Genomic DNA, 26,292 nt, shown 5'->3' on the forward strand with positions numbered 1-26,292 from the left:
CACAACCCTGCTCCCAGGGTTTTGGCAGGGGGTAGGAGCCTTCCCCTGCTACCCACCCCCCCACCCCCCAAAAAATACGCTTCCCCCTCGGTCACCCGGCGTCACCCTCTGTCGCCTGCATGCGATGGCAGCCTGTGCCAGGCGCCATCAATAAAAGGATGAACGTGTTTCGCTCCCTGGGCTGCAGCAGCTCTTTCTGCATGGATTTGTGTGAAAATTGGGGGGTTTTGGGGGGGGAGGTTAGACCGGACCGTGGCACCACGGGGCCCTCGGCTGCTTCATCTTAACGTGCCGCTTTTCGTCTGGCCCGGGTTTTGGTGGCTTTTTCTGACAGCTCCCAGGAGGAGCAGGTCGTGCTATGGGGACACGGGGTGGGGTCTGACCTCTCCAGCCCAGCGGCGTTGGCTCCCAGTTGGGCGAGCACGGGAGGAACGGGAGATACTGGGAAATTTCTGGCTCTCTCCGTGGACCCCCATTTCCCTGGGAGGGATGCACAGGTCCTGCGGGGACCTCGGCGCGGCACAGGGATGTCCCTTGGCCACCGGGACCAAGGTGATGCAGGTGTGACTTGGAACCCAAATCATCGCTGTTTAAAGGTCTCCTTGGCGCCTGAGGTCTGGGAACCTCCCCAAAAGGGTAGGAATCAAACCCGCGTCACCCTCCCCACCACCCAAAAGCATGTCCCAGGGCAGGGACAAGGTGTGATATCCCCGGCCGGTCCCCGCGTCCCCCTCCTGCCCACCCCTGGGCTCCTCGGGAACCACAGCAAGGGGCCAAGAGTGGTGGCAAAAGGGACGTTTATTGCCTACAGAAGGAAATAAAAGTACACAGGTGAGGAGAAACGAGATATTTCATCTTATCCATTGCGCGTGAGCAGTACCCCATCTCCACGGTGCGGGGTGGGGGTGGGGGGGGCATTTAAATTAAATTTAAAAAAAAAAAATGGAAAAAAAAATTAAAAAGGGAAGAAAAAAGTAACAGAGAAAAAGAGGATCCTTTTGTAAAAGCCAAGGGGAGAGCTGGAGAGAAGGTTTCTTATTATTTATTCTCGTGGGAAACATGGAATAAGCAAGTTACTTGGTTTTTTTGCTGAGGTCTCGGTTGAAGTTGGAAGCGTTGGTGCCCAGGGCTGGTGTCAGACTTTGGGCTGGTGGGGATGGCAGCCGCCCAGGGCCCCCCCTGCCCCAACCCCCGGCTGGTTTTTTCCATAAAATGAGATGTAAACCCCCCTAAAACTTTACTGTAAGCGTGCCCGGGAGTGACACTGCCACTGCCGCTTCCCCCCTCCCCACGTGCACTTCCATCTTTTGAGGGACAGGACCTTGCGGTTGCAAAGACAACGCAGAAGGAAGAAAACCAACTTTAAAAAAATTCCGCCCCCCGCCTCCCCGTCCCGGACATCCCAAAATAACCAGTGGGAAACGGGGGCGGGAAGAGGGGGAACCCGGGCTGGCACGGCCTCTACTGCGGCCTAAGCCTGCGAGTTTGTGAACGAAGGGCATATTTGGGTAACACGGTGCGCACAAACGCTTTTCATTGCTCGGAAAGCCAACAGAGGACGCGATAATTAAAAACGGAAAAAGTCACGTAACGTGTCACTCGTAAAGAAAGCCACGAGGAGGGTTGGGTTTTTTGGTTGAGTTGGGGTTTTTTTTTGTTTTTTTTTTTGTTTTAGTTTTTGTTTTTTTTTTCTTTGGAACAAAGACAAATACAGACAAATGCCAGCTCAGAAGGGGCGAGAGGTTTTGCAAGCTCAACGCACCATACGGCTGCCGGGGGAGGGGAAAGGAAAATAGAGAAAGAGTCATATCACTTGGCGTGCTTCGCCATCAAGGCTGAGAAATCACCCCGAAGTACCAAAATAGCCCAGCATCTCTCCATCTTCGTGCTTCTTTTCAGACACACTCCGAGAAACCGTGTTCCTGAAGCCCATCATCCTCCAACGTAGCTGAACCAGCGAACTTTACCCTCTCTCAATACCTTTTTATAGGGTCGAATTGTTTTTCTTAGGATGAAGGAGTTCTTTAAAGGTGTTGATTTTGTCCCTTTTCTGATGGTGCGATGCCTGCACCTGCCTCGTCCCCTCTGGTTTTTGTCCCTGCTCTTGTTTCCTGGAGGAAAAGCCAACCCATGGTCGGTGGCGGTGCAAAGAGTGGTCCCAGGAGAAGACACTGTGTCGCTTAGAGCTGCGCCTGTATCTAGAGCCTAATAATCTCCTAAAAAGTGTTTTTAATCTTAAAAGTGAGTTCTCGGGTGATGCTCGGCATAGAGACTTAAGAGATTTATGGTTTCCACCAGGTTCTCTTGCGGTTTGTGTGGCCTTTGAATGCCGCGGGGTGGGAGAGGGGAGGTACATGACTATACTTTGATTATATTATAAAAACTGATGAGCTGTGTATTGCAAGATGCTTTCCCTCGCTATGAGTGTCTGTCAGAAAAACCCAAACCTTTCTGCATCTAGGGCTCGTTTATTTTCCGGTCTCTAACAAAGCAGGTCCTCTGCTCCCCAGGGTAAAACCTCTCCAAGACCAAGCGCTCGGGCACCTTTTGGGACACGGGAAATGAGGCAGGCGAGGATTTTCAATGCCCGTGCTTGGTGCTGAAACCATACCCCTTCTGCAGCCAACATGAACTTCAGCCAGTCTTCGTGCGCTGCTTCGCTTCCTACCAGGTGGGTTTTGGTGGCGAAGACCGCCCAGACCATCATCCCACCCCTGTGGTGACCCAGCAGGCCAACGACCCGCTGCACCTCCTGCTGCTGCCCGGTGTACCAGGGCGTCAGATAGGGATGCGCTCAGTTCGGTCACCCCTCCGTACAACAGGGAGAAGGTCTTCAGGTTTAAATCAGGTCTTAGATCTTCCTTATCATTACAAGAGAAATATCTACGGAGAAGCCAAGAACAGAGGAATCGTAATTGCGTACAAAGCTGCGGTCGCTGGGGAGAGGACAACTAATATTTGTGACTAAACTCCCTTTTATACCAGTGCCTAGAGGGTGCGTGTAGCATTTGGGTGATGTTTCTAAGGCGGGCCGTTGGTTCGGTTTGGGTGGGACTAAAAGACCTTTCGCTCCGTCCCGCTACGCCAAGTTTCATCCCAAAGGAAGGGTCTGATGCTAGAAGCCGAAAATGCTCGGAAATGGTGGAAGCGAAGTCTCTGCTCCTCTGTCGCTGGGTTTAAATCTGGTCTTTGCATAGCTCCTGCTCCCTACCGAGAAGGTGCGAATACTGTGCTCCTGGACTAGGAATCCTTAAAGTGTTTCCCCCACCCGTCTTCTAAATAAACAAAGAAACTCTGAACTTCAACAAGCCCTTCCAGTCTCCCCCCCACCCCCGACCTCATCCAAACCAACGCCCCGAGAAACAAGTGATATGAACCTTTGAGGTCTCAAATTCTCGCTTGCGATTTGGACCCGACATCTCTCACGAGCTGGGTGGGGAAAACCAGTCTCCAAAAACCCAATATCGGGGATCAAGTGGGAGCTGCAGACGCTCAGCGTCTTTGTAAAGTGGGCAACCGTCAGCCATCCGCAGCGTTGCCCAAACGCTGAAGATGACGACGTGGTTTTGAAAGCTGTGGTCAGCGGTTGAGTGCTCCTGAAAAGGTTAAGAGTCAAAGATTTTGGCTTTCTAGTCTATAAAACACAGAAGGGTGAGGATTTGGGACTGATGAGACCTTTTCTGAATGTGTCTGCGGACTAACAGGGAGTGGCTTCCGACAGGCAGCGAAAGGTTACCGAAAAAATGACGTATTTTCTCCACGAATGCTAGAAAGAGACAACAAAAGCTTTTAAGGAGGCAAAATGGGATGGGAAGCTGGTCTCGGAGCCCATTGTGCCATACCTGACTTCAGCATGGGGGACGCAAGTGTTCACGCTCCTTAACATCGAAAGAAGGAAACAAAAATATTCGGCTACATTGTACAAAATTCTCTTTTTTTTTTTTTTCTTTTTTTATATATATATATATATATATACACACACACACACACACAAAACCCCGTATCTAACAGATTCACCGTATTGAATTTTTAAAAAGTTGCATGTAGAAGGGTGTTGGATTTTATTTTCTCTGCTTGCTTTAGGCAGTGCTGTCGCTTCGAAGTTGACACCAGGCACCGTATTTTCCAAAGCAAACCGAGCCGGCGAGGAGCGGTAAAGGATTCGGAGCTTTTTTATTTTATTTTATTATTATTTTTTTTAATCTTCCCGGCGTCGCCTGCGACGTGCTGGGAACCGAGGGTCGGAGATGGAGGGAAAGTGATGGTTTCCCATCCGTCTCTGCTCAGGATTAGGGATGTTTCGCTTTGTAATACTTCCTCTCCCCTAGGAAAAAAAACCCTCCCGTCGCCTTCCGTCTGGTCAGGAGAAAATCAGCGTCGCCATCTGGACGATGCGTATGTTTTACCCAAAGGGATCTCATCCTGCGCCGAGGGCTGCCTGCTCCCTTGAGAGATTTTTTACAAAATCACGTTTCTGCTCGGGGGGGGGGGGGAAAAAGCGCAATCCCCTTACTGCTCCTGCCGGGAAAGGGGGAAAAAAACAGAAGGAAAACTGGGAGGGAGCCAGACACGTGAAAGGCGGGTAAACACGTCCCCAGTTACATGCATGGACTGAAACATAAACAAGACTCCTTTATTTAAAAAAAAAAAAAAAATAAAAAAAAAATGCAGAGGTTTTGTGCAATGTCTGTTAAAATAACGTGGGTTTTGGGTTTGTTTTTTTTCTTTTTAAAAATCACAGAGCGTAGCGGACATTCGGAAGTGGGTTTCGCAGCAGAGAAAATCCAATTAAACACCTTCCCGCAACGGAACACTTCAATCGGTTAGAAACCAAAGAAAGTCAAACGTAAGCAGCGTACAATGTTTACCAGGTTGGTTCGTTTGGTTTTTTGTTTGGTTTTTTGTTGCTGTTGTTGTTGTTTTTTTTTCTTCTTCATCCCCATCCTCTCCCACCCCGATATTACAAAAGGATTGTTGTTGGTTTTGCTTTTTATTAACAAACGGGCTCCTCCGCAGTTCATATACAATCATAGGTGAAATTTGAAATTCCATTTTATACAAACAGCTCAAAAAATATTGGGAGTGAAGTATGGTAGGAAATATTGCTCGCGTCGCTAGTTACCATGCGGGTAGGAAAAGGAGGAGAAGGGTTTGTTAGTGCACACCTCCAGAGCAGAGCAACCCCCCCCCACCCCCCCCCAAAAAAAAAAAAAAAAAGATACAGTAGCTGATTACAGAAAGGTAATGTCCACAAAATTAAGTTTTTCATGCTATTCTACTTTCCAGTACTATACTCTCAAATCGCTCCCGCAATTTACGGGCAATGGCCAGGTGGCGAACGCTGAGGTATGTTAAAAAAGAGATACCTGCACCTCGAGGAAAATCCGTCTTTAAAAAGGGCTTTGTTTGTTGGTTTGTTTGTTTTTAGCGCTCTCCAGGGATTTCACCCGGCTGCGATCGCTTCCAATTTAGAGTAGACAATAGATGACGCCTCCTTTTTTCTTTTTTTTCTTTGTTTTTTTTGTGGGTTTTTTTAGGCACTTCTTTTCCAAGGGAGCTATGGTTTCGTTAAACCCCTCTTTGCGTTCTGTCCCACACCACCCCCTCCCCGGCCCCCAACAAGAGTCAGGGAATAGTTTCTACTCTAGATCCAATTGATTATTATTATTATTAATTTTTTCCTATGGGTAATTTCCTATGTATAAAACGACAAAGGAAACGCTTAATTATAGAGTTAGAGGAACAGCCTGACTTGGCAGTTTTGCGAGGCAGAAGATGGCTCCTTAGTATTTAAAATTAATTTCACAATTTAAATTTGACTTTTTTTTTTTTTTTTTTAAGTATACGAATGAGACATAAATATAGGCTATCAATCTCTTTAAAAATTTCATTCACATCATGGAAAATTTTTTTCATTTATTAAAAATATCACATTTTGAGACTAGAAACAGTAAAGTGCATGAAAAGTTTAAAATATAAATTCAAGAAAATCTTATAGCAGCAAAAAAGCAGAATAAGGAAAAACTTAAAAACACAGACACGACCTTTTCCTATCACTGTGCCATTTGTTGTTTTGCCCTTTTTTTTTTTTTTTTTTTTAACCATTAAGCAGCCAACCAATTTTTCAGAAAATTGCATTATGTTTAACGCCTCTTGAGGCACAAGGTTTTGAACTGGCCACCTAAAGCATAAAAAGGGGGAAAAAAGAAAAAAAAAAAAAAAAAAAGGATTTCCAACACATCCAAAGAGCATTAACAGTTGGGAATGAACCAGCAGCTTTTTAATTCAACCCTGACCGACAACAGAAAAGCGAGATTATTTTAAAAAAGGTGGGATGGCTATTTGGCAACTAGGGTCAGGAAAAATAATCCCAAGGAATGACTACGGCTACCGCTCGCTCCCCCGGTGAAAAAAGCTTGTTGCCAGCTGCTGCGCGGGCCCTTCGGAGACAGAAGAAAGGTAATTTCCAGCGGCTTCTCCCCGTACCCTACGCTTAGGCGGTTAATCCCAAGCTTCCCGTCTTTGAGACCGAACTTTGGAAAAAAGGGAAGCTAGGAGGGATTTGCAACGTCTTTACTCCCCCACAACCCGAAAGCTGGCGACGGCAATCGCTTCAAGTGCAATTTCTTACCATTTCTACGTCCTGCTCCCGAACTGCGCTGCTCAACAGCGTCGCCCCGGCTTTGCCGGAGCGGAGAGGTTCCTTTGGATCCCTGCGCGTCTCGCCCAGGAAGGACGGAGTCCTTCAGAGCTCCGGAAAAAACTAATCACCGCGGCATCGGCCCAGCAAGCGATCTACACGCAGCATTAAACGCTCACCCGCAATGTCTTGCGAGACGCAGCTTGGCTGGAAATTTCGTTGTGAAGGAAATTACATCAGGAGAATTTAGACCTCCGATTTTATCACAGGTATGAAGCCATCTTTGGTTTTCTAATATGAGTTAGAGGAGGGGCAGGGCCACGCTGCTAATCATTTATAATCAGGAATTAAGTGCTTCGCTAATGTGCAAAATTTATTTCGGATGCAGAGTTCAGTCTCCGTTTTGGGTTCAAACAAACAGTATTTCTAATAGCCTTCCTACAAAACAAGCGTTTCTATTTTTGTTTTCCTTTCTCCTAAAAGGCTGGCTCATTTCGCCACGTTCTGGAAAAAAGCGTTCTCTTGAAATATGTCAATAAGCAAGTTTTTAATCTCATTTCTCCATTTATAAGTGCAGCTTCCTACCGAAAAGAAAAAGCTTGCCAGTTTTTAAAAAAAAACAAAACAAAACAAAACAAAAAAACCCAAACTTAAATTAAAAACCTGGAAAGGGAATAATACTTTGGTTCCAGCCCTAGTGCCAAATGATACCAATATGCACCAAAATGTGCAAAATCTCATCTCAAACACATAAGGAAAGGAGCTTGAAGAAGCAGCTTAAGGTTGGCCATACTTCACTCCTATATACTTTGATTTACAACTGTACAGGTCCGTAACAACAGGTCCTTGCCCTCAAAGGGGCAGGGCTCCACACTACCTCCTGTTCGGCAAGTGCACACCGTTGACAAGAGGCAGGAGCGGAGGATGGAGTTCGAGTTGTGTTAACAGTGAGAAGTGGTCTGAAGGGATGTGAGGGTGTGGACACCCAGTGATGTTGTTGTCAACCAGCCACTGAGGGTCCAAAGGCCCCAGGACACCAAGCACGTTCATGTGAGTGTTGGAATAGAAAATGTAGTCAATCACACCCTAGGGAGAAAGAGAAACACGAGAGTGAGAACAGACCTGGCTTCTTCTGGCAACCTCAACTCGACTGGCCTCTTGGCTGCGACTCGCAGGAAGAGGCACAGCGCTGGGATTAGGGTAAGAAACGCGCGCGGCGTTTTGTGTTCAAAGCGCGGCATCCGTTCTCATTAAGTCACTGGCCAGAGCCAGGTGGGAAGCTTAAAAACACCAGCAAATCAAGGATTTGTGTGCGGTAGGAAAGCGTCCAGCGAGTGTAGGAACCAGTGATGAAGCACTTAGAGGAACAAAGAGAAAGACAGCCAACGGTCAGAAAATTAAGACAGCGTCCTGGGGAGACCAGGTCAACGCCTGCCATTTCAGAAAAATCGCTGCTTACTTTGAAATCAAAAGTGTAATTGGTGTAAGGCATCAAGTTGTTTTCATAGGCGCTCTTGAGTTGGAAGCCATGCGTTATTCTTCCTTCAGAAGCCCCGTTTTTTCCGTTGCCACTGAAGTTCATGAGACACTCGTTGTAACGCAACTCCTTGAAGTCCTTGTGGTTGTCAGCTACTATGCCATTGCTTAAGTATTCCACTACACCTGTTTGCAAAGGAAAGGATTCAGGGACTTGCTTTAAAATACAACGTTCAGGGAATGTTGGCCTCGGAGTCAAAAACCAAACCGCCAATAAAACACCCCACGAGATGAGAAAAGAGCTTTCCACCTAAGGGGAAGTCTAAACAGCAGCTGCCTTGTCCACATCTGAGCCACCTTTCCGACCGTCAGCCAGGGAACTGAGGTTCTCCAGCGGTTCTGACACCATTTTTTGAGGATTACAGGAAGCCCATAGAACCTGCACTGTAGTACGCATATGACGGGGTGCTAGAGAGGCATCTTTCATAGACATACCTGATATTACAGTATCAAACCTGTCCGCTTAGAAAGTTTTCACGTTCCATCACAAACTCACACCTTTCCTATTATTGCTGCTCAAGGCGTGGGTATTTATTTAACGATTTATGGCAGGCACAACCAACTTTTCTGGAGCGTATGACCGATGGCGAAAAGCGGTCTACTCAACCGGAGGACTTGCATTCTCTTCAGCCAGATTTCGAAGGACAGCTGTTACTGAGGAAGCTTTCATCCGTACCTACCCAGGGAAGCGCAAACCGCCCCGTTGCCCTCCGAGGACAAGAGGATTCAAACATTCTAAAAACGTAAGTTAAGAATTAAGGCAAAACCAGTCTTACCTGAATCAGGCAATGAGTTGAGATCTGCACACAGCACCAGAGGGATAGAGTTAGGATCTGCTGTTGGGCTACCGGGCCTGCTCGAGGCTTTCTCCAGGATATTTTTCAGTTCCGAGACAAACATCATAGTCTGAATGAGTTTCACATCTGAGTATTCGGGGTCCCAGTGCATGTGGGCATTGGCCACAATAAGCAGCTGTTTGTCCACATGAAGCGATTTCATACCTAGATAAACAAGTACATTTTTATCAGTGGATTTTTTTATGTGTATAGACAATCAGGGTCTACCTACTAAGGACTCCAAGTCAGACACACCAGCAGATGGAGGCATTACCTGAACCGCTATTCTTTTCTAAATTAGCAGCATTTACGTAATGTTATGTGACTAAATCTCTCCAATATAGGAAAGAAATAGCCAGCAGAATCTGATACCATTACAATTGTACCCCTTTTCTACTGCTCAGGCGGTCGTCCCTTGACCGTGCACCGCTATTCAATATTTAAGGCACAAGGGAGTTTCTCGACTTAGCTCCTACGCTGCGGCAAATTGTTCGCTTGGGTAAAAAAACCTGCTTAAATGAATGCAGCGTGAACCTGGCCGCTGCCAAACGCTACAGCTGGTTTCCCTATTTATCTGAGAAACAGTACGCTGAAAGACGGGGCATAAAGTCACCGGCAGCTCCTTCCAGTCCTGCGATTTAGACATTCTGCTCCTTTGAAGGGTGCACCGGAAACCAGCAATCAAAAAAACAGACGCACAGACAGAGCAGGGTGGCAATTTTAAGTACGTTGAAATTGTCTGCTGCCTCTGATCGAACTTAATGAAAATGTGACAGTCGGTCAATCAGGTGGCATGAAAAGATACCCGATAATCTCATTCCTCCACATCAGTACATTAGCACTGTCATATAATCACTGGGGGAGGATGGAAGGATTCAATCAAGGGGAAAAAAAGAGAGTTGAGAATAGAAGTTGAACGCTGCCGGCAACTATTGGTAAGAGCGTATGCATGTGAACACGCTGACCTTGGAAAAGCTTAATTCTTCAGGTAGAATTTAGCAGAGCAAGTCAGCGGGGACAAAAGCTTGAGAGGAGAAAGGTAAAGCTGGGCATCTGGCTGCGAGCGCAAGCAGACCAGGAAATCATGTCATCTGTGCCCCATCTTAGCCACCGACTTAGCCACACATTTCCCAAATTAGCACAGTCAACAGCGTTTGCTCATCTGCGAGCATTTGGTTACCGCCACCGAAGGCAATAATATTCTATAGAGACGTTTTACCTAAAGAATAACTCATGCCTTTACGTGGAACTGAATAAAGAGAGAACCACGGTCATACTCACTTGCTCCAAATAATTCTTTGTGCACCTCCAACACCACGGCAACTCCGATGTTGTCCTTCGTCATCACTCTGTTTAACATGGCTTCTGAACCTTCAGAGTTCGCCATGGCCACCTGGTTGAACTCCACCGTATGCTTCTGCACCAGCGTGAATCTGGTTAAACAGAGAGAATCACGTGTGAGCACGCGTGACGTCCAGCTACGGGCAAAGGCATGGTTTCTACCTGCACTCCGGTCTACCACGTCCAAGGAGAGAGCCTGCAGGACAGGGTGAGGCGTATTTCTTTTGTTTTATAAAAGGAAAAAACAGTTGTAAGAGACATTCCCCCAGTCAGGGGAGAGCTCTCGGTCTGGCAAGTGAGATACTCTGAGGGGTGATGAGAGACCTGGGGTTTGGGAAGTGTTTACTTGTTTCAGCGTAGCACTATTCAGAGCAACGCTCAGAGGTTACTGCACCTCCTCCGGCGCGTTCTAGGCAAAAAATTAAGATGAAATAGTAATTAAAGGCTTGCCTTTTACTTTGGGCAACTGCAGTATTATAGACCAGCTTCTTCCAAACCACCAGCTGTCACCACTAGTTTTGTGAAATTGGGTTTTTACTCCATCCCAGCCTTAGTATGCCCCAAAACACCTTGCTTCGGGACAAACTGAAGGCTACCTATTAAAAGGGGTTTTTTTGGTTTTGTCCTCTTAGAAGTTAAAAAAAAAAAATATCAATAGCAAAACAAGAAGATATTTTCTGTTTGTTAACCGAGAGTGCCACAGCGTAATAGCCAGTTCTGTATATACCCTTCTTTGTACCAAGGTTTGAAAAACACCAGTTGTTTGTTCCCACAGACTTCCTCTATTCAAAACCAGTCGGGTTGTTTTTATACATGATCCCAAAGGCATATTTTGGTTTCTGGAAGCAACGAAAACTCTGTAAAAGAGGTAAAGCTTTGCAAAACTTCCATTCTCATCACCGAAAACTGTTGCCAGGGGAATATTCAGAGGGATGCTCGGGGTGGTGCAACCCATCAGCAGTTTACGCAGATGAGAAGCCTGAATGCCAGCACCTCCCTTCCCTTCCCAACTGCTCGCTGTTTTTGGTGTAGCAGAACTTTTTTGGAGCGGGTATTCAATAATGGAAAGTCTCCATTCGGAAAAGCAGAGAATATTCTGTGAGACATCTTCTAATACCTTAAGCCAGCACAGTTTATAGGTCTTTGATCTTAGAGGGGGTGAAACTTCTGTCAAGCAAGGCAAAAGTTTGTAGAGAAGGTGAAGTATTTGTTAGACCTGCCAAAAAATGCTCACACGGAGCACAGAAGTTTTTACTCACGCTAGCTCTCCCGCAACTCCCGTGTTTTGGGAGAGAGAGATTTGTTCGTAGCCTGAAAGGAATGGAAGGACTCTGTCGCAAAAAGAGCAGGAAAAGGGAAGGGAGGATCATTCTTTGCAGTGAAGTTTATTTTTTGTTTTATAGCACAGTACTTTAACACGCACCCTGAGAGAGGAAAGCTTTCAGACCTACATCACGCTGGTTTTAATGTATTTTTAAAAAGCCGCTTCTGCCCCTTACTTTTCAGTTTTGAAGAATATTGCACAGCCGTCCACATGCTTTTTCTCCTGCTCGGACATGATTTTGGCACGTGACTTTGGAGAGAAGAAGCCATCGTATCCCCGTTCTTTCAAGGCTGGCAGAAAAAGGGTGAAGTATTGCTCTGTTTCCACTTCCTGCAATTGAACACAAACACCCTAAGGCTACCAAAGTCAAAGAAACCCTTCCTGCTGCTGTCTGGCAACTCGGGCCTGCCTTGGCTTGCAGGCAGCAGCTCTCACCAAAAACCAAAAGGTTCTGTTTGCACAAATCATGTCACTTCCCAGATGAACGGCCCGCTGGAAACAGATCTGCATTCCTGGATATCCTGGAATCCTCCCAAAAGGGCAAGTGACAGGTGTATTTTGAATAGCAACAGATTACACCTGGTATTTTTGACAGCTGAATGCCGATACCGTCCCAGGTTAGATCGATAGATATCCAGGAGCAATTAATATTTAATCTGGAGAGCTCTTTGGCACAAGGGTCTCTCGCTGTTCTATAACAATATATTTTCTTTGTAGTAACGTTTGGTCGCCGAGAGGATTTCAGAGGTTGATCTCTTGAGGTTTTCAGACCGAGGTAACTACTCTCTTCTTGTGCAGGATTTTTGCCTACCACAACTTGCTTGAAAGCCGAAAAGATCAGTTTAAAGGCAGAAGCATTCAACTGTTCTACACTTTGGCGATAAATTTCTAATAACACAGCAGGATACACGTACCGATGATAACTTATATTTAATTTTGACCGCGAGAATCCCCTTGCTTGCCGATGAGAGTATTTTTTTGGACTTTAGCTTCTGTACTTACAGCAGTCTATATTCTCCCTTTCTGCAGTAAACCCCGTATGCACAGAGGGAGAATATTCAGGATGCTTACCTGACGGGGAAAAGACCCAGATCTTCCAATGCAAATTACCTACCAATTTAGCTAATTTTATCTCGCTCCCTTTGTCTCATTTTGTAAAACACAAGCCAACGGGTAAGCAAGGTGCGTAAACCCCAGAATTTGTTAGTAAGCAGGCGAATATGGTGTTTTCAAGGGAGCATTTCATTCTAAAGGTGGAAGTTAATGTTTTCTGTTTCTGATGAAAAATACAGTTATGTTCCAATTACCTGAAGACTAATGATATCTGCATCACAGTTGACGATTTCTTCCATGATTCCCTTTTTTCTATACTCCCAGTTGAGTGCCCAAGATGGGCAGTAGCCGTAGAGCTGCCGGGTGGCGTATTTATCGCACAACACGTTGTAACACATAACTGTGAACGAAGCTGGAAGGAAAGAAAGAAAGGGAAAGGTTATCGGCCTCTGAAGGTTACGAATGCTGATCTTATTCAAGCCAAAACTACTGAATCTTACACGGTCTGTTCTGGAGGGCTTAGCGAACACAAGTCAGTGGGCCTATTCCACTGAGCGTTTCGTGAGCGGGAGTAAAAAAGGCCCTGCTGAGCCAGCAGTTACCACGTAAGGCTAAACTCTTCCCGAAAACAAATCAGCATTGCTACCAAAACGAGACGGCGTCGTGTGCCTAACAAAGCAATGCAATCCCGTTTCACGGTCAGTTCTTTATTCCGTCTGAGGATGGAGGAGATGCAGAGGTCGGAAACAATTAGGAACAGTCTCCCTCTGAATTTGGGGGTAAGGAGAAGGAAAGCAGCAGCCAGATGGAATCAAAACCCAGTATTTATTGCATGAAATGCCCCGATAAAGCAACTTCAGGCTTAAGCAACCGGTACAATTCTAAAGCAAAGGCAAACCCAGGCTGCTAAAGCAGCTGATACCATGTCATGACACCACAACATCATAGAGAAACGCTGCTTTAGAATGCTTCATTTTCAGACAGTCTCATTCCAAAACATCTGTACAATTTTCCAAGAGCCTATTCAACATTTCTAAGTAGTATCTAGTTGTATCTGTGTCTATCAAGTCTGAGGGGGAGAGAGAGGTCTGGGTGAGGGCAGGGAAGGGAAGGAGAAATGAAGTCATAAATTAGCAAGCAGCTAATACGTTATTTGGTCGCATTTTTTTTTAAAAAGAGAGAGAGTAGTCAGCAGGCAGCTCATCAGCTCGTTCAACCTGAAACACACTTCTTCCACACAAACTTCTGAACTCCCTCAGACTTCACATCAATTTAAAAAGATAAGTAAATGCAACATCCTAGCACCCTGCCACTGGGAAAAGACTGCTCGTATTTGCAGGGAAAGAAGTGAGGTTTTACTATAAGCTGTATTTTTTTATACTACCATGAAATATTCCACAGCTCACTTGCCTAACTATGCTTTCTAAGGACTTCTGAATTCTATTTCTGCTCAGGAAGTATAAAAAACAAAACCAAGGTCCACAAAGCTCCACCGAGATACTGATTTGTAAGGGAATTTGAAACAGAAATGCAGAACTTAATGTTGTGGTGGCTTACGGGACTTTGGCATCTCTCATTTCTTCCTTTATTTTTTTTCTGGTGTGTTGTTATTTAACAGAAAAAAAGTGACAGATGATCTTAGCTGCAACATTAGCCAGCCTAACGCACAACCGAGGTAAGTTTTGAAGACCTGCCGTCTTCATGTTTCTAAAAAACTGTAGAGGACCGCCACGTTATTCTCGCTGGTTATTAATCTGATCATCTGCAATAACAATATTAGTATTTTTCTTCTTTGTACAAGCCCACAGATGCTTTTTGAGGGCTATATCCAGGATGCGCAGGGGAAGAAGAGCCACTGGATTTGGACAGCCAACGAAACGCTGCCTCTTGCACTTTACCAAAAGCAACAATAGAGGGCATTAAATTAACTTCATACCAGGCGCTCCAGGGGTTTACTTGCAGATAGGGACTTCTCAAAGTCTCACTTTAGTCAGCCCGTGCACGGACACGGCATTTTCAGACAGTTATTTTACAGTTCTTATTATTTCTGAGAAATAAGGTTTTTTTAAAAAGCTCTTTGGCTTGGGCATCCGTGGCTAGAACAGTTATGAGAAAGCCTAACGTGGAAAAGAAATGACCGGCATCCCATTGAAATTACAAAAACGATATTTACAGCACAGCTGTATGTCAATTGTTTTAGCACGGAGGAACACAAACTGCTATTTTCAACCCGATCCATGTGAGGCAGACGACTCCTCTGAAAATCGAGCCAAAGAAAAGTTTTTCGGTGCGCCATTGTGCGAATACGGGGAAAAGAACCACAGATTTACCTGAGGGCAGAATTTGGTCTCGTTCTTTTAAAGTAATCCATGGCCTTGGAGGCAGCTGCTCTGGATGAACTAAAAAAAAAAAACAAAAATAGTGATTTATTCGGGTTTATATTTGTAAGTTACAATTTCTAAGTCAAAATGACAACCGAACAGTAATGTTCCATACTGTGCTTTGCAACCCCAAGTCTTTTTACACTCCAGGGGAGGCAAAAATCATTTAAATGGCTAGCTATAGTAAAAGCAAATTTGTCAGTTTTAAGATTCACAACTACGTTTGTCTCTTGCTTGCAAATCTAGAAGCACCGCTGCAATATTCCTGCTGAAGAAGGAGGGATAAATCCTGTAGTGGTTCAGGCATCCTATACCCCTCCGTTCTCCAAGAACTTCACCCTATAGCCATCATTCCTGCAACGTTTTAACTTAGCGGACGTCAAGTGGCAAAACAGAAAGCTCAGTTACGGCACCACGAAGCAGGATTTAAGTCAGGTAATGGATATTCTTAATCACTTTGGTATTTTTAGATCTCAATTTGCCATTCTGCTAGCATTTGGATTATGATTTCTACTGGGAAGTATCAAAATGGCTTCGGTAAGGAAGTACTTTGCACTTTGTTGGTAACTGAAGGGTTTTAAACAGAACAGTGGGAACAACTGGCTGTAACGTGGTAACATGGGAAAAGCTCGGACAATATATGTCAACCGCTTCCACTGTGTGTGCGAGCGTGTGTTTGTGCGTACGACTGGAACCGCTTGACAAAAAGGCAAAAGCGGTTAGGAAATACTCTCCCTTCAGGGGTTCGGAATCTTGTTTTAGCAGGAAACGCTGTCAGAAATGCACGCTTTGAAACCACTTCGGTCAATCAGATTTGTAGGGCTGTCACCTGCTAGATTGTCGAGCATGTAGTTCAGTAGCTTTCGAGTTCCGTCTGGATCCTGGTAGAGGCTGAGAATATCTTGTGATAAAGGATTGCCTGCCAAGAGGAGAAAACGACGACTGGGTGATTAGCTGCCTGACTTTCTTGAGGCTTTCCAACCAAAGAAAATCTCCCGTAATGAGAACAGACAAATTGACCCTGAAGATATTTAGGTTGCTTAACTTGGAGCTGTGGAATCCCACAGCAATAGATGCTATAGAAATAGCTAACACACAGAGACTTTCTTACTTCGACTCACCTCAATCAATAACACAGTAGGTTAAAGGGTTTATTTACCTATCTACAGGTTTGAAATAGGCTCGTAAGGAAGTTTAATAGCATTAAAAAAGAAAAGCATTGTTTTCCAAACTGGCTGGTCATTTTTGCTCCGAGCTTACTATCTCAAATAAACTGTAAGAAAATGTTGAGGTAATACACAAAGCTTTTGAGCCCCGTAATTCAAGAGTGCTCCTAGGAATATTTAAAGGTAAAGAACTCGCTCACCTTTCAAACCTAGGGTTTGTAGCTGGAAGAGACGTCCAAGTTCATAAGGCAAAACCCGTAACAGATTGTTATTTAAAAGCAATTCCCTGCAGCAAATGCAAAAACACTTTTGATGAGTATCACTTCACAAGAAAACTCTTAAAGCGCTACGTGCCGCTCATCTTCAAAGATGACATTTTCAACATCTTTTTTTTTTTTTGTATTACGGAAAGATATGCCAATCTTCCCATTTCAAAGCACGACCAAAATACTTTCATTAGAGGGGAAAAAAAGCCGCAAAAGCCCCAAACGCGAAAGTAAATCAGGGAGAATTTAAACAGCAAGCAATCACCAAGTCTCAAAGAACGTTTCAGAGCAGAAGACTACGTAGCTTACAGACGTTTATCTGTAGAGATCAGAAAAGAAGGGTAACGAACCCAACAGTAATTATTGGAACTGAAGCTTTGCACCAATCTTGAATTTTTTTCAGAATTATTTTAAATACAAGAATGGAAAGCAAAATAAGATTCTCGGTCCCAATCCCAGAATGTAGATTTTTGACTAGTGAACCGGAATAATTGCTCTCACCTGAGAGATACCATGTTTCCTAGTTCTGCTGGTAAACTTCTGAGTTTGTTGGATGACAGATCCAGGTAAACCAGATTATGAAGCTTGGCAATATCAGGTGGAATGCGAGTAAGATTATTGTCATTGAGGTGCAGAGCAGTCAAGTGCGTCAGCGACCAGAGAGACGTACTTAAGCTCCGCACTCTACCTAAAAAAGAAAAACAAAGAACCACCTCTTCAGTCAGGTTTGTGCTCTCAAACCATCAGATACAAACTGTGGGGGATGTCCGAATATGGGATTTTCGGGGTGGAAACCCTACAACTTCACTGGAACGCTCAGTGATGCTTGCGGAAGATAACTCCGTGTATCTTTTCCACGAGCAGATTTTAAATAATTATTTAATCCTCCCAGTTAGAGACTGAGGTACAGTTCTCGGGAAGCAGATGTGCTACCCACGTCCAACCTGAGTTGGCGTTTTAAATCAACTGGGCCGAATATGAGCCAGCCAAGCCCAAAGGCAAGCTGGTAAGTCACTTATTCTTCCTCCCCCAGCTCAGAAAAACTATTTTCACAACAAGATCTCCTGTCTGAAAGCATCTGGTGCGATTCTGGGGTACTGACATCTCCGCCGAACCAAAATTCAAACCCAAATCAACTCACCCGAGATCTCCAATTCAGCCCAGTGCGACTTCTTCCCGTTGGCTACCTCTTCTGCTGACATGATGGTGTAAATTCTGCGAGGATCTGGAGGATCATATTTTTCCTTTGGCATCCCTGTTAGTCTGAAAGACCATCACAACCGTTACGGTCTGCCACTCGCCAGCGTTTCCTCATTTCTAGCCCGCCAGATTACCTTCCCCAGTGACACTCTGCAAAAACACATGCCCTGGAGTTTATGTACAATAAATATTATGCTGATGTCAGCCCAACTGCTCCCAGCGCAACGAGTTAAGCAGGTGCTCAGACCTTTGCAGAATAGGGGCCCATAACGGAAAAGGGCATTTCTTCCTACAAAGTTTGGTTTTCTGCAGTTATCTGCAGTGTTACCTTGTACCGCCCTGATGCAGACTTTCTGGATTTCCTAGTTTATCCCCCCCCCCCAGACCGAAGCCTAACGTACGTCATCGCTGAGTTATTTGCTGTGTGCAGAACCTGCAGACAAGATGACAGCGTTTCGCTGTTCCCGGCGAAAGCGCAGGGATTGCTCCCTCCTGTAGTTTTCCCAGGGAACCAACGATTGAAGGGAAGGCTCTTCTCTTTGCTTCTACAGCCATTATTTTCAACATACAAAGTCCTACTTTTGCGCTCCACTTATACAAGACTTGAAATGGCAACGTGAAGGGGAATTAGCTCAAGTTTTCCATGAACTATCTAGGATTTCTGTTCTGTGCTTTTTCACACTCAGTATCAGTCAAGACCTTTTTACTCCTAATGGCCTAGGAGACATAAAACGAGCTCGGGTAAAATTCTCGTTAGCCGTTCTTATACATACAGGGCTTCAGCCCATGCCAAAACTTTAATATCAGATGCACACATGTCTTAAGGCTGAGCTTGCGCATGCACAAATTCAACCGATCGCATTTTCCAGATTCTTGTCACAAGGGAGTTCCAATGTCCCGTTCAAAAAACAAGACACTTTCCAGATGACACGGGGAGAAGTTTCCCTCCACACCTCCCCGGTTATCATCGTGCTGAGAAAGACTGGGGCGGGAGAGGGGCTGTTTGGTTTAAAAACATAAGGTTAGCTGAACTTGCTGTTCACTGCTCTTTTCCTCCCCAGACACACAAAATACACAAACCTTGATTTTACACAAATCCAAAGCAGCTGTTTTACAGGCTGTGTTTTTTTCCCTCACCCATACGTCTCTACTACAACTGGCTGCAATAGCTGCGAAGCTCTTAAAACAACTCCAACTCGTCTGGTTTGCCGAACTGACAAGACAGAAAACTATGAAGAATTTGAGAAAACTAGTTCAGGGGCTTTTTTAGCTAGTCCAGCTAAACAAAGACCACACGTCCCCTTTATGAGCTTAACGTACTGCAGTTTTTTCCAACTGATGAAGACCAAAAAGAGCGTTGCGGCATTGCACGGGAGCAGGAGCTCTCAGGGCTGTCCCCAGCGAAGGCTCTCGGTTACAGGTCCGGTGCTTCCTTACCCGACAAACGCCCGAGGAAATTCCATTCACGCTGAATTAAGGCTCCCTGTTGCAGGCGCAGGGCAGATGCGAGCCCCACATCTAATTATAGCCGACTTCTATTTACAGGTGAAGTCACACGGCGAGGAACGCTACAGGGTAAGAGGATTCTGCGCTCACGCTACTCAGCTGCAGCAATTCAGTTCGAGGTGATGAATGAAATAGATAACTTAAGGACACGGGATTAGACCTGAAATCGTTCGATCCTCATTTCAGAACCCCAAAATCGGGAACGGTACTTCCCGATACAGTCAGAGTTACAGGCTGTGCTTCGGATGTGCTAAATCTCCAGTGGTCGGGGTTTGATGGATTTATTTTCACTGTTAAATACGCGGATGTGCAGAGGCAGGGAAAAAACGGATTCCTCAAAGCCCCTGCTGAAAGCCACAAGAGCCCTATTTCACCTTTTTTCTCCCGAGCATCCCTGCCCTTAGACGTGTATGAAACTAATCCACATTCCAGCAAGTCTCGACATGGCTCTGCCTGGATTTTCTTCGACCCCCGGAGCCGACCAGAGACATCCAGCAGAGCCGTGAATCGCTGCCGAGACAGGGGGGGCCGAGACCCGAGCGCTGGGAGAGCCTGAAGTCCCTGGCAGCTGCGGAGGGCACGGCCCCAGCCCCAACACCTGCGAGGAAGCAGATCCCAACGCTACCGCGCTTCGTATTAAAGCCTAATTGCCTCCATCAGCACCGAGTGTATTATCTAGCGTATTACTCAACAGAAATTTTACGAGATACACACCCAAATCAAGACGACAGTCAGACGCAGCATAAATGGAGCGAGCCTATCCGTGCCAAAAAGCAGCAAGCCAGTTTTGCGGCAAGTAAAGCTGGCACGTCACTGTCACACAGTTACCTACAGTAATGCTTTACTAGAAAATGAGATTTCATTGCCTGGCAATATTTATTTCATCCGCAAGGCGTACTGCACACTAGAAGGGGAAAACCTAAAAGCTGGGTGGTGGAAATCAAGCAGAATACCAACAAAGGATTAAGTGTTTATGGCAAAAGGGAGTTTTTTGGATCTTTTAAGTCTTAATTATCGAACATTTGAACTGATCAGGATGGGTATTCATTTTGCTTTTTTAATCTGTCATATATTAAAACAATCCGTACTTCCACCACATCTGGACCTCGGACATCGCAAACCTTGCTGTGCAATACCCGGCATCACCATTTGGGTGAGTGCTCTGTAAAACACGCTGTCCTCGCCGGGTCTTCGCATTCTTGTTTTCTACAGCGTAATATTATAGTAATATCAGACACAGGCAGATTTACATTTCAATTCCTGCATTCTGCAAGTCCTCCCTGCCCTGCATCCTGCTGGCAAAAGCTTTGGCCACGGTTGCTTCTCAAGGTGCGTTTCCAGGTTAAAAAAAAAAAAAAAAGGCAAGTGGGAAATTAGCTGTATTTCTGCTCGCCGTTTCATCGCAAGCCAGACACAGATGGCTACGAGCCCGAAGAAGGCTCAGTCCAGCCAGTTGTCCTTGCTGTCACACACACGTTGATTCGAAGTCTGGAGGCGGCAGAGGTCTTCTCCAGCTGCTGAGCAGCCTCGCCGGAAACCAGAGCCGAGGCTCACCGTTCCCACTGCCAGATGCCAGTAGCTTCACTCCTCGCAATGGGAGAGAAGTCAGACAAACACCCCAGAGCCTGGTGATAAAGTCTTTAAAACTGCGGTGGTTAAACCATCTGAGTCACCCCATACTCATCCATACCCCTCCCCAGGCCAAGAGATGACCACTGACCAGGTGACACCATCAAAAAGCTTCAGGATTACAGTTTCCTCCTTGGCAGGGAACCCAATTAAATTATGTTGAAGTATGGCTCATTATGAGAAGTGCTCTGCCAATTTAAAGCAATTTGCGGCAGTCAGAGGCCCTCCAATGAAATGAGCCCTGAACGGCGAGTCAAACGACACGCACATTTTTCAGATATTAGTCACTTTAATATTATTTTGAAATAGTAGTGAGTCAAACGAGCATCAGTGTAATTTCCACAGTTACAGAAAAGGGAAAACAAACCTAAATCAAATATACTCTTTTTTTTTCTTCTGCGTCACAACAACATTGAGCAAGACTTGAAAGCCACCACATGTATTTTTTTGAAGCAAAAATGAATTCTGCCTGGGTTCCCAACTCCTATCGTTCCCATCTCTTCTTCTGCTTGTCCTGGAACTAAACCAGTATCCAAAAATCTCAGCCTATTTTTCCTCGGTCTTCAGGGAGCTACACTGAGTTCCCTGAATCAGTTAACCCCAAAATCGGATGGGTATTAGCAAAAGGAACAAAGCAGGAAGATGCAGCCAGGGATGTGGGAACTGAAGCAGCACTGATTTAGGTCAGCTTGAGCTGTTGCGGAGTTGCACCCTGTGGGTTCAAGCAAGGCCTTTGCTAAAATTCAGCTTACGCAGGCATGACATGCGCAGAATAAGTGCACTCAGTTTCTTTGCTTTTCAAGTGGGATCAAAAAAGGAATTCTTGCCGGTTTTTCTTCTAAGGAGTTCCCTTGGAAAACTTCGGAAGCTGCTAAAACTTTACAAGTCTAACCATGTAAACCTAAATTGTATGACCCTGATACTGTGTTAGTTAAAGAAAACTTGAACATGAGACCATCACTGTATTAGTAAAAGCAGTATTTAAGCTCTGAACAAACTTCAAAATCCGGGGGTTCCTAACAATGTCATGTTTATGCGCTAACTCTTTGGCTACAAGTCCATCCCTCAAAAGCCTAGAGCTGAACTGTCAGAGCTGGGTTACTCAGCTGAAACCCTTTGTGTGTCCCAGGTGAACTTAATCAGCTCTCACTCAGGTGTATATAAAAAGGGCTCGGGGGAAGTTGCTTGGTTTGGAAGTGTTGCAAAGGGTGGGTCTGTGGCTGCCTTTTTTTTACACTCTTGTTTCTATACGCTGTTGTTTTTGCTGGTTTTTGTGTATGGGGCACACTGACTATCAATTAAAGCCCCCCAAAAAGGAATGCCTTAACAGTAGTGAAGAGCGGCAAAGAAGAAAGTTTTCAGCTATCAGGCTGTGTCACTGGCTTTTACTCTGAAGACATGTTTTTTTGGCAACAAACAGGAGCTTCTGCACTCTCGGAGTTTCAGACAACCAGGTAATAACAAAAAAGAGGACTGCTATTTTCTATTTAACTGTCTAAGATCCTCTGAAGTTATACAGGTGTGGAGAATAGGAGATAGGGAGGATATAGTTAGCAGTATGAAATATAAACTGTGATTTTTCTTAGGGAGAAGCTGAAGGCAGCCCTCCAAACTGCATCAGCACGAGAGAAAAAAGGATGCTATGCTAGGGATTAAGAAATTTCTTAAATCACAGTGTATTTTTTCTTGTATGGGTGGGGGAAATCAACAGCAGCTGTGAACACAGGAAAACCTCTCCCATTACACAGCACATCCAAACCCACCAAAGTAACTACCTCAGGGTCACTATGAGAGATGAACTGCATCACTACAGTTTTTAATGAAGTCAGATGTCGTCTTCCGAAGGCAAATACCCCTCATCAGGCAGTGGGATTAATGTATGTTCAGAGGAAAGAGAAAGCCTGCTCAAAGCTGTCCAGATTATTTGGTGTCTATGTTGCAGGAGGACTTTGAAGCCAGATAGGTCAAAGGCCCTTAAAGCAACGTGCTGCTCCAAAATAATGACCAGTCCCTTCCCCAGAGAGGTTAGAAGATGCATTTCTTAAATTACAGTGACTATAACGTGTCGTTCCATTTAAGTTTTCCTACCTCAGTGCATAAGGTCTGCCTCTAACGAGGAAGCAAATCAAAAAGAGCTGCAACTTCATCTCGCTTCAGCCCTGTGTTCACGGATGTGTTGACGCAACTCAAAACCCTCGCCTCTGACGGCGTGCCGTTCTTTGTGATTTTTATTTTATTTTTTTTTTCGGTCTCTGGATAGAGATGAGTCAAACTGCCGAAGTGTTTTGAAAACTATCCAGGCAGACGGCCCTGAATCATTCCTCCTTCCTCTGCGTGCTAACAGCCTACTGTCCATCCACTTCCATATGGTGATCCCTCCCAGGATTTAAAAATCCTGCTGGCTGATGAAGCCAGAGCGTGTGCGTACGTGTGTATACACGCGGGCACATGTTATTTAATGTTGGAAAGTTGGACCACAACCCGGAAAACGGTGCCATTTTTATGTGTTTATTTTGTAAACGGGACTAAAAAGTTGCAAAGGGAGGAGAGGAAGGCTACTCGTCTGTAATAAGCGTGCTCTGCTTTTAAGTGAGTGTATGACAAAAGTCTCCCCATTTTGGCCTTCTGAAGGAGAAGTACAGTCAATACCCACAAACATAAAAAATTCTTAAGAGTCCTGTGGGGGGGATGAAGATCAAGAAAATAAGGTGATTGTTTGAGGGTATGTTAAGGGGATTTAAAACAAAACTGCTAATGCTCGGATATGTATATATATGTTAGCTTAACGTAAACTACTTAGTGTATCAGTGTATATATAGTAACTAGTGTATATATGCTAGCAAGAAAACATGCATGGGGAATTTGGATCGTCTTTTGCTTGGATCTGAATTTCCTTCATTGTGCTTTCCTGCAGGAACACGTTCAAGCACCTCTGTGTACGCCATCCCTACCGAGAGAGTTCAACGAGCACCGCGAGTCTGCCAACAAAGGTACTGTCCCTTTTCAGTTCCTTATTCCAAGTAACCTGGTTGGGAATAGAGAGTATCAGCAGAACAAATAAAAATGCCTCATTGTGGGGTTTTTATTAAAAAGAGGAAAATAAGCGCTTTGTTGCTGTCATTTCCAATGCTGAGATTTCAAACAATCTTTGAGGAAAATATAATTTAAGTACAGAAATAGCAACTACTTGGACACAAGTATCCTACCAACAGGAGGAGTTAAACAGTAAGTGGAAATAAATCGCAAGGCAAAAGATGCAATTTGAAGTGAATATTACATCTAAGGAATAACAACGAAAATGTCAAGCTTAGCAGCATGGAGCTAGCAACAAATGATGAAGTCCACAAGTACAACTGAAAAAAAAAAATGTTTTGTTTTACAAATCTGTGAAAAGATGTATTTATTTTCACGCCATCCATCCAAGAAAATTGTTTCTCGTGAGAAGGCACGCTGATTCTGCTGTACAAAGGGCTCCTCTATGTGAACTCAGTAGGACTACTGATCTCCACTCACTAGCAATCTCTTATTTACCAGGAAGAGTCCAAAACCACATAGTGAGGAGACATCTAGACCATTAAAGATGATCTCCTTTCAAGTCTGTAGTAACTGCTTCTATAGTAACCTGTAGGCAGGGCCTCAGCCCGGTTTGCTGCTGCTTAAATAATCTGGGCTCCAAGTGTGAAGGAGACAGGACCTTACTTCTGTAATGCTGTTAGCAAATTACATCAGCTTGTATTCTTCTCGTCTGCTAATACATTTAAAAATACAGCAAGGTAATGGGGGGGGGGGTGGTTTCTTCAACCACATCAGTCGTGCATCTAGAACCAAACTTGCTCTGGTAAGACATCTTTGTTACTCTTAGGTTCGGTAATTAAATACCTTAACGTGAAACTTTTAGAGAGCATTGACACATAGCGCAGGCTGAACATTTCAATATAAGTGCCGCTTCTGCTACATGATCAAGATAAATACTAGATGTAGAAAACATACCAACAAAACAAGCTTCGGTCCTTCCACGTACCTATCACAAGGCAGATCTCCGTCAAGGACTATAGCTTTATGTTGCAGCTGATGTAGGCAAAATACGCAGAAGTGGAAAGACTTTAGTGGGATCTCTATACTGATGCCAAGAGGATGAAAAGCTGTTCCTCTAAGATGTATATATATGACCTATAACTGGTCAGGAGGCATGTTTGTGCTGAGAAGCAGAAGGGACCAGACTCTTACTATGGTGCTGCCCCTGCCTGGCAATTTTATCTTTGCCACAGTCGAGGGAAACTCACAGCCATCCATTGGGTTTGGAACAAGGTCGTACAGGCAGGAGGCATCTTCATGGAGTAACTTCAGGGTTGGGAATAGAGCACTACTCCTTGATGGACTTGGCTGACAATTTGGAAAGTGTTGCCATCCTTACCTGAGCGGTGACAACCCTGCGAGAACCTGCAGGCGGGATTTTGGACTTGCATTCACCCACTCCAGCTAGCGAGGCCAGAAGCGTGGTGAAAAGGATGCGTCAACAAGTAGCACGGCAACAATACGATGGAATTTGTCCAAACCTTGCTCTAGTTTTTATTCCATGTGGTACTTAGATTAGGCTCAGCAAGAGGAGGCTATTTAGGTTTTGCGTGTTCAGTTTCACAGATGATCCTCCCTTTGCTCATTAGCGAGTTCTCCATCGCGCGAGAGGTGCAGCAGTTCATAGGGATCTGCCAGCGGCTGCTGTACAAAGGGACTGTTTTCAGGGATTGAAAACACAGTAGCTGTTACCTTAACTACACAGCTTTCTTCCTTTCCAGCAGGGAATTGCCTATGCCCGGCACACTGGTTAGGGTACCGGCTCAGCTCACACTGAGCTGCTTAGGTGCTGTCGAGCCCCTGTAGGGCATGGAAAACAAGACGTACGACCGGCTGCAGGGATGTTCAGCAACCACATCCTGCGAAGCTTCTCGCCTCCTCGGCCTGTCAGACATGAGGCACAAGCCCAAGCGCAGGGAAATTCAAGTTTGGGGTGGGAATTATGAAACGCAAGTGCTAACCAAGAACCTGCAGCTGACAGTCAATGCCGTGGTGAAGGGATCCCAGGGGGCTTCGTGTTATCACTTCAACAAAGACCATGAAAGCCTAGAGAAGCATAGAAAAGTCATAAAGCAAATCCTGGAGAAAAAAAAAAGGCAGCAGAAGCCAAGGGGAGGAGTGGGAAGGGAGGGAACGAACTGTATTCGATTAATTCTAGAGCCAACTGGCACTCACTTGATGGAAATGCTAATTGTCCTACTGACATACACCCACTAGTTATTTCCCCCTGTTCACTCATCTCCTCTAAATGAAGTACAGAGTCTTTTCTTAAATCACAGGTAACACAAGAATATCCAGGTTTCCACCCTTCCTCTTCCTCTATGTCACATCCCCACTTA

At 45.1% G+C, this 26,292-nt stretch overlaps 1 protein-coding gene and 1 long non-coding RNA gene across 6 annotated transcripts in view; one reads left to right on the top strand and one right to left on the bottom strand.

Annotated features, from left to right (window-relative positions):
- Positions 1–4,642: 4,642 nt before the first annotated feature.
- Positions 4,643–26,292, bottom strand: part of CNOT6L (CCR4-NOT transcription complex subunit 6 like) — a 33,628-nt gene continuing 11,978 nt past the window's right edge. For 4 of the 5 annotated variants that reach the window (XM_054204300.1, XM_054204299.1, XM_054204298.1 and 1 more), the window contains 11 exons: positions 17,685–17,806; positions 17,045–17,231; positions 16,478–16,563; positions 15,941–16,030; positions 15,061–15,129; positions 12,985–13,142; positions 11,853–12,007; positions 10,294–10,445; positions 8,953–9,177; positions 8,100–8,302; positions 4,643–7,726 (listed from right to left, as the gene is read on the bottom strand). In XM_054204300.1, the coding sequence (XP_054060275.1) occupies positions 7,514–7,726; positions 8,100–8,302; positions 8,953–9,177; positions 10,294–10,445; positions 11,853–12,007; positions 12,985–13,142; positions 15,061–15,129; positions 15,941–16,030; positions 16,478–16,563; positions 17,045–17,231; positions 17,685–17,796 (1,650 nt within the window). In that variant the 5' untranslated portion in view covers positions 17,797–17,806 and the 3' untranslated portion in view covers positions 4,643–7,513. The other variant, XM_054204301.1, reaches the window with a different exon arrangement.
- Positions 13,140–24,621, top strand: LOC128910716 (uncharacterized). The gene is made up of 3 exons (XR_008466841.1): positions 13,140–14,405; positions 15,358–15,546; positions 19,289–24,621. It is a non-coding gene; the product is annotated as an uncharacterized LOC128910716 (long non-coding RNA).

The sequence above is a fragment of the Rissa tridactyla genome, chromosome 5, assembly GCF_028500815.1.
Source record: "Rissa tridactyla isolate bRisTri1 chromosome 5, bRisTri1.patW.cur.20221130, whole genome shotgun sequence".
In the NCBI taxonomy this organism is placed as follows: Eukaryota; Metazoa; Chordata; class Aves; order Charadriiformes; family Laridae; genus Rissa; species Rissa tridactyla.